Source organism: Equus caballus, chromosome 11 (assembly GCF_041296265.1).
Source record: "Equus caballus isolate H_3958 breed thoroughbred chromosome 11, TB-T2T, whole genome shotgun sequence".
NCBI lineage: Eukaryota > Metazoa > Chordata > Mammalia > Perissodactyla > Equidae > Equus > Equus caballus.
In genome coordinates this window covers 40,315,564-40,325,891 of record NC_091694.1, presented here as the reverse complement: position 1 = coordinate 40,325,891, position 10,328 = coordinate 40,315,564, and the positions used below count along the sequence as shown (strand labels likewise).

At 37.4% G+C, this 10,328-nt stretch overlaps 1 protein-coding gene and 1 non-coding gene across 51 annotated transcripts in view; both read left to right on the top strand.

Moving 5' to 3' along the window:
• The first annotated feature begins 1 nt into the window (after position 1).
• Positions 2 to 66, top strand: MIR632 (microRNA mir-632). Its single transcript, NR_032916.1, has one exon. It is a non-coding gene; the product is annotated as a microRNA mir-632 (primary transcript).
• Positions 66 to 10,328, top strand: part of ZNF207 (zinc finger protein 207) — a 59,158-nt gene continuing 48,895 nt past the window's right edge. For 19 of the 50 annotated variants that reach the window (XR_011423342.1, XR_011423341.1, XR_011423362.1 and 16 more), the window contains exons 1-7: positions 66 to 204; positions 1,684 to 1,810; positions 5,776 to 5,914; positions 6,645 to 6,812; positions 6,944 to 7,019; positions 7,521 to 7,568; positions 8,633 to 8,703. Coding sequence is in view for 11 of the 50 variants with exons in the window: in XM_070227676.1 (XP_070083777.1) it covers positions 164 to 204; positions 1,684 to 1,810; positions 5,776 to 5,914; positions 6,645 to 6,812; positions 6,944 to 7,019; positions 7,521 to 7,568; positions 8,633 to 8,703 (670 nt within the window). In the remaining 39 variants the exon portion in view is untranslated. Of the gene's footprint in view, positions 205 to 1,683; positions 1,811 to 5,775; positions 5,915 to 6,641; positions 6,813 to 6,943; positions 7,020 to 7,520; positions 7,569 to 8,632; positions 8,704 to 10,328 lie in introns of all 50 variants that reach the window. The other 31 variants (XR_001381238.3, XR_011423357.1, XR_011423356.1 and 28 more) reach the window with 3 other exon arrangements.

Below are 10,328 nucleotides of genomic sequence, written 5' to 3'. Positions count from 1 at the left end.
AGTGGCTGACGGGAGGCGGAGCAGCGAACGAGGGCGTCGGCCATTTTGTGCCTGTTTCCTGTGGGACGCGGCGGTGGCGGTTGGGTCTGAAGGGAGAGCGGTTTTGGCCTCGTTTTTCCTGTTCGTTTTCTCCTCCCTTTTACTTTGTCGGTAGAGCGCAGTCATGGGTCGCAAGAAGAAGAAGCAGCTGAAGCCGTGGTGCTGGTATCCTTTGTCAGCTGAAGTCGAGGCCAAGCGGGGGCGCCGGTTGGTGTTGACTGGGACGGGGAGGCCTGGCTTTGGCCTATGGCGGAGAGTGTCTGGGCTTTAGGCCTCGGCGTGGGTGGCTTGGTGGCTGGAGTCGGATTTGGGAAGGCTTCTCGGAAAATGGGGTCTTTACGGCGGGAGGCTCTGGCAGCTGTGGGTCGTGGGACTCCTTGGCTCAGGAGGAGCGTGCTTTGGCTCGAGCGTGGCCGGCTGGGAGCGGCCTGGACTCCTGCACCAAGGACAGTGTCCCCTAAGGAGCTCGGCCACGCTCCGTTGTTTTGGTGCCTGTTCAACAAAGGGACTTTCTTCGAGTATAATACGCTGACTGACTCTGGAGGATTGGGGAACAGCTTCCGGAGTCAGTCACCCACTTTTCCTGTTTTCTTGTGGAATCGGTGGTTTAGTAAAGGCTTAGGTTAGTCAACCCGGGTTTCGAGCTCCTTTTTTTTTTTTTTTTTTTTTTTGTGGTGGTTGGGGGAAGAACTATCTTCCGCGTCTCACCCGCTGTCGCCGTAACCTTCGAGAATCGTTCTCTTACGGGGTGGAGTTTCCTAGCTTTGTAAGACTCAAAAAAAAACACCACGTCTCTTATTACTTAATAAAGCGTGGCGTCCTTCTAATACTTTTTCCGGAAGCGTTAATACATTTGATGTGAAAATTGATTTTACTTAGCGTTTCGTACCTGAAGCCGTTTTGTTACAGAACTGCATTTGTTTATCATATTTGAAAAACGGTAACGAGTTTTGTGATCTGCTTTTAGTGAGATCTGACTAGTGAGAGAAGAATTCTGGTTTTTTCCCCCAGTGTAAGTTTGAATACATTCCTTGGCAGCATAAATTCATGCGGAATTGCCAACAACTTTATGGATTGTTCATATGAGATTGTGACATTTTTATTCACCGTGAACTTATTCTTAGATTCTGAATAATACTAAAAATAATTCTTAAATTCTAAGTATTAGATAAATTCTTAAATTAGGTAAATTCCAAGTATTAGGTAAACTCGATTATTTGTATCTTGTATCTAATGAATTCTGTCTTGACAGAAGCTTGGGGATTTTTTTTTTTTAACATCGAACCCTTCCATTCTTCAGTGTGCGTTTGTAAACGTTCACATTGGACAAAAGGGAAGTTAATTTCACATAAATCTTTTTAACGCGGGAATTTAACAAAACTGTATTGCTGATTACTGAGATGTGTTTGTTTAGAGGTGGTGAAGAGAGATTATGGGCTTCCAGGAAATTGAAAATATTAAAATTAAGTGGCAAGTTAATCCTTATTTGTATAATAAATACCAAAAGCGCACTTTCTGTGGAGTATCTTTTTGGTTTTAACTGTTCCCACGTTTTGTTGTTACCCGTATTCTTTCATCATAAGACCTTTTTTTATGGAGAGTGTCATTATTATGCTATTTTTGTACCTTAACAATGTTGATCAGGTATTGTAATAGAGATTTTGATGATGAGAAGATCCTTATACAGCACCAAAAAGCAAAGCATTTTAAATGCCATATATGTCATAAGAAATTGTACACGGGACCTGGTTTAGCTATTCATTGCATGCAGGTAAGGATTCTTCTTTTATGTTTAATTTTTGCCCCCTTGTAGTTTGAAAACAACATCAAAAAGAAATCTTGAATTTCTCTTTGACTGCTGTAGAGTCTTTTTGCTTATTGCAAAAGATCAGATAAGATGGCCAGTCAGCTTAATAAAAATTATTCTTTAGCCATGAAGAAGTTAAACAGTTGATTTTTTATGTTTAAAGAGAGTTTATATTGGTATTTATCTATATTGATAATAGCTTTCATCTTAGAGTGGTGACAATTAGGTTGAGGTCACAAAATATTTACTCAGGACTTGGGTTAGAGAACAAGAATCAGTGATTTAAGTTTTTTGGGCAGTCTGACCAATTCTGATCACGTAAGGATTGATACATAATTAGCTGCCATTACTCACTGCCTTCGAAGGATTTGTTATAGTCTGTGGCCTGGGGCTAGGCTTATTTCAGCAGTTTATTCCATGGACCTCTTTGGGAGCATTGTGTTTCATTTAATAATTTCTGGGTTTATTGAGTCCTTTCATTACTAGGTAGGGAGAACTTTGTAATTTATAGTTTTAAAGATCTCATAAGTACCTTTATGTCTCATTCAACATTGTTTCTTCTACTTTTGCCGATCCTAGAGCTGCCTGAATTTTTGCTTAATTGGACCCTAGAGAGATGTGAGATGAGCAAATCCCTACTCATTGGAGACTACTGTTGGTAGGAGGCAGGGAGGTAAATTGAAAAAAAACGTTGCTTCCCTAAGTTTAAAAATAAGTTTATATAGATCTTTGTCACTCCAATTATGTCAGTATAACAGCAATTTAATATGAATTCAAAAATATTTGAAAACCTACTACATGCTAGACCCACAACTTTCCTCTTTGGCAGTCACTAATTACATGTGACTATTTAAAAGAAAATTAACTTAAAAATTAAAAATTTAGTTCCTCGATCACATTATAGCCACATTTCCAGTGCTCAGTAGCCACGTGTGGCTGGTGGATAACTACTGTATTGTATAGTACAGGTACAGAATATTACCATTTATCCCAAAGTTTCTATGAGACAGCACTGTGCTAGATAAGGTTTTAGGCACTGAGTATATAGCAGTGAGTAAAACAAAATCACCATTGTGGAGGGTAGATTTATATTGTGGAGGAAAATAACCTGTAAATATTTAGTTTGTCTTATGGTAAAAAGCGATAGAACGAAAACTAGGTAGGGGGCATGGGGAGGACCACAAGGTAGTTAGGAAAGGCCTGAATGAGAAGCTGACATTTGAGCAGAGATATGAAAGGAAGTGAGGGAGGGCTTCTAGGGAGCAACAAATGAAAGGCCCTCACGTCAGGATCCTGCTATGTTGAAGGAAAGGGCAGCACTGTGTTACTTTATATAGGGGGGCTTGCAGGCTATTGTAGGCCATTTTAATTCTGAATAAAATGTGAGGTTTGGATAAAGATATAACATGCTCAGTTATACTTTTTTAATGGATCATTTTGGCTTCAAGGTTGAGAATAGACAGCAGGGTTCAATGAGACCACTTAGGAGATTGGAATATTCTGGGCAAGAGATGATGGTGACAGAGACCAGAATTTGCTGATGAATTAGATGTGGAGTATGAGAGAAAGTGAGGAGTTAGGATTATCCGAAGGTTTTGGTCTGAGCAGTGTGAAAAATGAGCTCCCATATGCTGAGATGTGGAAACCTGCAGGAAGGATAGGCTTAGGGATGAGGATATCAAGATCATTTTATATTAATTTGGAGTGTGGGTTAGTTTTGAGAACGTCTGTTGGATATCCAGATGGAGATGTCATAAGGAGTTGGATCTATAAATCTGTAGTTCAGAGAGGTTGGAGCTGGAGATAGAAATTTGGAAGGATACAGTATAAGGATGGCTATTTTAAGCTATGAGACTAGTTGTTCTTTCTTCCAAGGGAGTAGAATATAGATAGAAAAGAAGTTCAAGGGCTCTGCCTTGGGCTGCTCCCAGCATTTAGAGGTCAGAAGATTAAAAGAAATCACTAAAGGAAATTGAAAAGATGGGAAAGCCAAGAGAGTAGTGCAGTGGAAGCCAAGTGAAGTGTTCAAGGAGTGAGTTATTTAACTAAGTCAAATGCTGGTGATAGGTCAAATAAGAATACTGATATTGGATTAATCAAAGTGTGGAGGTCATTGGTCACTTGCCAAGAGTGATTTCCTAGAATGAGGAGGATGAAAGCCTGGTTGGAGTGCTTTCAAGGAGAAAGTAGAAGTACTCTTTCAAGGGGTTGTACTATAGAGAAGAGCAGAGAAATGGAGTGGAAGCTGGAAGGAGATTAGGTGACAGACTCTTAGTAACATCTTTAGTTGACTCAGTGCTTATATTTGTGTAGTCTTACTGTAATTTCACAGCAACCTGGGAGATAGGTATGGCAGTTAAATCAGACACATCCTCTAATTTTAAAGATGATAAATCTAGGACATTAGTAATTTAGAAGGTTCATCAGTGTTTGCTTCTGTCTTTTCAACCAAGACCATACCAACTTCTATTAGGCAAGATTCTAAGAAATCTAATTCTGGCTGTACCAGAATGTTGGGGGGATTTTAAGTAAATGATGTTATTTTTCTTCTCTTTCCAATACCTTTTAATTGATATATTTATTCTTGCCCTTACCACTTAGAAATGTAGTGAAGACTAGTTAATGTGAATGTAATTGTATTTCATTAAAGAACGTCTGAGTTAACTTTATCTGCATTTATCAAGAATAGTAACATACTCCAAAAAACTTAGGAAACAGGGTGATTAAGTGACTTGTTGAATAGCGTAAGGAACAGCTGTTGAAGATTAATCAGAAATTAAGATAGATTAACAATGACCTGCAAATCAAATTTCTGAATTTGGTTTGCAGGTCATTGTTTAAAATCTTTGTGATACATCTCTAAGAAGAAAGCACGTAGCTTTCTTTAATTACATTTCTATTCTTAAAAGAATGTGTCTTGGGAGAAAAGAAAAATTGAGTATTACTTGGATAAATATATCTAAGTCATTACTTCAATCAGTGGTTCTCATGCTTGTGCAGTCATCAGAACCACCTGGAGGGCTTGTTAAAACACAGATTGCTGGCCCCACCTAAGAATTTCTGATTGAGTAGGGCTCAGGTGGGGCCTGAGAATTTTCATTTCTCATAAGCTTCCAGGTGATGCTAATAGTCTTAGGCAAAATACTTTGACATCCTTTAGCCTAAGTAAATGCCTTCTGCTGAAGAAACCAAGACTGGCAAGAGTTTTGCCATACTGGCAGAAGTTACCCATGTTTGAGGGTTAGAAACATTTGATCTGGCAAAAACCATACAGTGAAAAGAAAGTCCTACATTCCCAATGTTTTACAATAATGCCTCTTAAGAACTTACTTTTGTCTTTGTGACCTACCATACATGTTCAGAGATAGATGGTGACAGGATCACTACTGTGTCATTAAGTGCTTCGAGTAACTTAGTAGTTATGGGTAATGCTAATTTTAAATGTCACTTGTAGTTTGTAAACTACAGGCTTGTCTCAAAGTCCATTTTTGGAAAATTTATTCTAATTCTTAAGACTGTTTCATAAGCTTAATTCATAATTGAAACTTCTGAATTGAGTAGGACTGTTAGTTCATTGCTGATAATTCAATCAAGATTATATGGTAAACTTGAAATAATGTTTATTGAGCCTTTAGTATGTGTTAGACATCCTGCTAAGTGCTTTTTACATACACTATTTTACTTAATCCTAAAAACAACCGTATAATTTAGGTACTCCTGTTTGGGTGGAGGAAAATGAGGCATAGAGAGGTCAAACGTTTCACCCAATCTCACATAACTAATAAGCAGCAAAACTGGGAATTCAATCCAGATAGTCTCAACCATTTTACTAAGTGGTCTCTGAGTAATTTGAAATTGCTCTTTAAAAAACTTCTATGAGACGCTTTTGTCTATCTGATAGAAGTTTTGTTTTGTTTTTTTTACGTTAGGTGCATAAAGAGACAATAGATGCTGTACCAAATGCAATACCTGGGAGAACAGACATAGAATTGGAAATATATGGTATGGAAGGTATTCCAGAAAAAGACATGGATGAAAGAAGACGACTTCTTGAACAGAAAACACAAGGTACATAGTAAGATGTATGCTTTCTGTCTTCATACGGCTTCACGGGTGAGAGTATTACTAGTATTTTCAAGTATAAATTTAATGGTTGATGTTAGATTTATTCAGAATTCCAATTTTGAGGTATTTTTTTTGAACGTCTTATGTTTTAAAGTTGTATATTTGATTTGTATATATGTAATACCATCTGGATCGTTCCAAACCTTTTATTACATTTTTATTCATAATTGAATTCCAAGTGGAATTAATATATATTGAGGCCTTCGAAAATGAAGGCAGCTTGTTTTGATTTATATAAGCATTAATTGAAATTTTTTTTTTTTTAAGTACTGTTATTTGATTTGGAATTTGAAGCCACATACTATCTGGGTGATAGAAGCTGTTACTTATTAACTGTGAAGTTTTTTGGTTTGAACGCATTACAGAGGGATATCCGTCAGACATCTGTGTCATAGTTTACCTTTTGGGTTGGAATAGAAAGCTGTTTTTTAAAGTAAAACTGGACTTAGGATAATTGTTTTTACTTGTCATAGACTAGGGGAAGGATGTCAACCTTCTTAATATAGATTGAAAAACGCATTTGAAGAGTGAAGAACAGTATTGACAGATTTTTGGGAAGAAAAATATCAGCTCATTGCACTGAAATAAGTTTTTTAAATGTTGAATGTCTTAAACTTGCTTTGTTTTTCTTTTTTTACTCTATGGGAAAAATTAATTAAAACTTTTTTAGCAGAGAGTCAAAAAAAGAAACAACAAGATGATTCTGATGAATATGATGATGATGACTCTGCAGCTTCAACTTCATTTCAGCCGCAGCCTGTTCAACCTCAACAGGGTTATATCCCCCCAATGGCACAGCCAGGACTACCACCAGTTCCGGGAGCACCGGGAATGCCTCCAGGTAGCACATAAGGTTTCTTAAAATTTAGTATTTTTAGGACTTTATTGGCACAGTGTAGAAGTATTAAATTCTTTCTCCTAACCCTCTAATATTAATTTGTGATTTTTTTGGGTTGAAATTCTTGTTTATAGGCATACCTCCATTAATGCCAGGTGTTCCTCCTCTGATGCCAGGAATGCCACCAGTTATGCCAGGCATGCCACCTGGGTAAGAAAACACTTTTAATTGGCTTGTGGGCTTGTGCCTAGTAATGATCTTTTCAACTTGGGTGTTATTTGAATTAAATGGTACTTTGCATTTCTTTGTTTCTAAAAGGTATGGGCTCTATAAATATTAAATTTGTCTAATAAAGGCGTCTACCAATAAATTTAAGGAATATAAACTTGCCTCTGAAGAGAATAGATTTTCGGGTTTTAGGATGTTTGTAGGCAGCCATCTGCTTCAATTGCATCTGATGTAATTAAAGTAGTTGGTTGTAGATTTGAATTTCTGAGATTCAGAACTGTCCATGACACTTTGTAGTTGTGACAAGAAGCAAACTCTGTAAATGGTTTATTTGTCAAATCATCAAGAACTAAAATGAATACGAGGTGCTCGTGCCCATCACTTTTACTTAAATATTGTTGGATGTGAGAGGTATACAGTACACTTTCCCACTGTATTTTGAAAATCACAGTTAGATTTTGATTTTGTCATACATTTTCACAGATTGCATCATCAGAGAAAATACACCCAGTCATTTTGCGGTGAAAACATGTAAGCATCTCATTCATAATGTAATTCAGGAGGTATAATCATAATGTCATTTTTTTGTGTGTTTAATGGTATCTATTCAGTTGACTTCAGAAATTTTCTAACCTTCCTCACTGAAACTTCTAAAATTTACCAGGTGATTGACACAGATCTCTTAAAGGAGGGAAATAAAACATTTGTGAGGAAATAGTAATAGACCCATATAAATCATTTTTTGAATGTGCAGCTATTTTCCCCAAACTGCCAAATGTAATGGGACTTAGTAAAAAAAGGGTTGGTATTTAAGAAAGAATATATTTTCTTTTGCCAAATTACATGCTTTGTTATTGTGGAAGGTAATTGAATTCTCTTCTAATGAAATGTATGTAGGGAAATTAATCCTCTGATAAAAGTCCTAAATCAAGAATTGACAAACTTGTGATTTTTAAAGTGAATTGGACACTGATATTTGAAGGTGAGCTCTTTTAGGGGAAGGAAAATAAATATGGGTAGTTTTTAAGTCATGGTTTACTGTTAAGTAGCTATTCTAAATAAAAATTGGGCAATCTGAGTTTACTCTTAACTATTTTTAATTTTGGTGGTACTTTTCCCATGCCCCTCTAAAAGGAAATCTTACTCTACAGTGTACATTCAGTATTTTCCTTTTGAAAAATCTGATGACTCTAAAATAGAGATGTCTTTTATTTATATTCTGTATAGATATTTTCTGAGTGAGGCAAAAGGTGATTTTGCTTTCCACTTATATGTATTTTAGATGGGGTCTCCTGTATATAGTAAGGAGATATTTGATATTTGTTCTCAGTAACTTTAGATGTATTAAAATGTTCTGTCAACAAAGACTGAAATTTTTCCCCCTTTTACTGGTAAACCCAAGAGGTTGTTGGTTTTTAGAGGATTGATTTTGATAGGATTGTTGTGTTCTGTGGTTTTTTCAGCTTGATTGATTTCAATGTTAGGGGTCAAATTCAAGTCTTTTATCTATTGTTTCAGGCTTTAGCCACAGTATTTTCTAATGGTTTATACTGTTAATTAACTTCAGTTGTTTCTTGAAATTTGCTTTCTAATAGAATGATGCCAATGGGTGGAATGATGCCACCTGGACCAGGAATACCACCTCTGATGCCTGGTATGCCACCAGGTATGAAATGTTGGACAGTTTCCTTTTTAATATGACCAGCATGCTTTATTGTTAAGTCTTTCAGACAATAGATTTGTGGGCATTGTTGCAATGTAGTTTTAAAATTTCCGTAAGTTGATGACGACTTTTTAAAATTACTGTGAGGGGTCAGCCCAGTGGCACAGTGGTTAAGTGCACACATTCTGCTTCAGGAGCCCGGAGTTCGCCAGTTTGGATCCTAGGTGCGGACCTACACACTGCTTGTCAAGCCATGCTGTGGCAAGCGTCCCACATATAAAGTAGAGGAAGATGGGCATGGATGTTAGCTCAGGGCCAGTCTCCCTTGGCAAAAAGAGGAGGATTGGTGGCAGATGTTCGCTCAGGGCTAATCTTCCTCCAAAAAAAAAAAAATTACTGTGAGAAGTGTTATGATGGACCCTTTTTGTGAGTTTTGAAATACATTGTCAGAATAAATAGTAGGCTTCAAAGCAGCCAAAATTAGTGGTCTATGCATTGAAGCTCACATACTTAAGAGTGATTGTATTTGTTAGGAATATTTTAGACGAGCAGTGGAGACTATTTTAGCAAGTAATAGAGAAATCCAACGAACTGTATTAAACAGTGTAGACATTTATCTCACTCAAGAAAAAGAAAAGTGGTAGATTCAGTGGCTCTGTGATATCAAGAACTCATGCTTTTTAGATTTTCCCCTTTGGTAACTTTAGCTTTCTCCCTCAGACATGTCACTCAGTGGTTGCAAGATGACTCAGGCACAAAGGGGTGTCAGCAGCAATGTGCTCTCCTTTTTCTTTTACTGGGGAGAAAAATAACTTTCCCAGAAGCTCCTTACATATTGCCAGAAATAGGTGTAATGGAGCCTTTAGCTGAAAGGGAGCCTGGAAAATGAACTACGATCATGTGCTGCATAGTGATGTTTTAGTCAACGACGGATACTAAAAGATTTAGTACCATATAGCCTAGGTGTGTAGTAGGCTATCCCTTCTAGGTTTGTCTAAGTACTGTGGAGAAGGAAGAAATTTTTCTCTACCCTTCTAGGTTCTTCTGGCTGGTCTAAGAACTAAGTTGACGTAAGACAAATTAACAGGAGAAAAAGAAAAGTTTAATAACGTATACATGGGAGAAACCCAGGAAAACTGAATAATTCAATAAAATGGCCGAAACCCTCACTTTAAATAGCATCCTCAGCTGAACACAAAAGATAGTGTTGGGGGTGGGGGCAGTCAGGGCCTTTGAAGGACAGAAAGGCAATTCACAGGTCGGCAAAAAGGAGCAAACATTTGGAAAACAAGTGTTTGGCCATATGGAAACAGAAGAACACAGGGAAGCACAACTAACAGGCTTTTCTAGGTTCCTCCCTGTTTACCACCTAGTTCATGTTATGCTGAGGTGATAGGTTGCTTCCCAAGACAGGTTTTTTAAATCTGTATTCTTTTAGGCTGTTGAGGGGGAGGTAACAAAAACTTTGAGTCTTTTGTTTCTTAAAAATGCTCAGCCTAAAATAATCATGTTAGAGATGACACACTTTGGGGTGGCAGATTTTATTCCCCTTCAGTATGGTCTATGATGTTCCCACAACAAATTTCTCGGAATGTGTCCTTGTCATTGAGTGAGGCATGACTCTATAT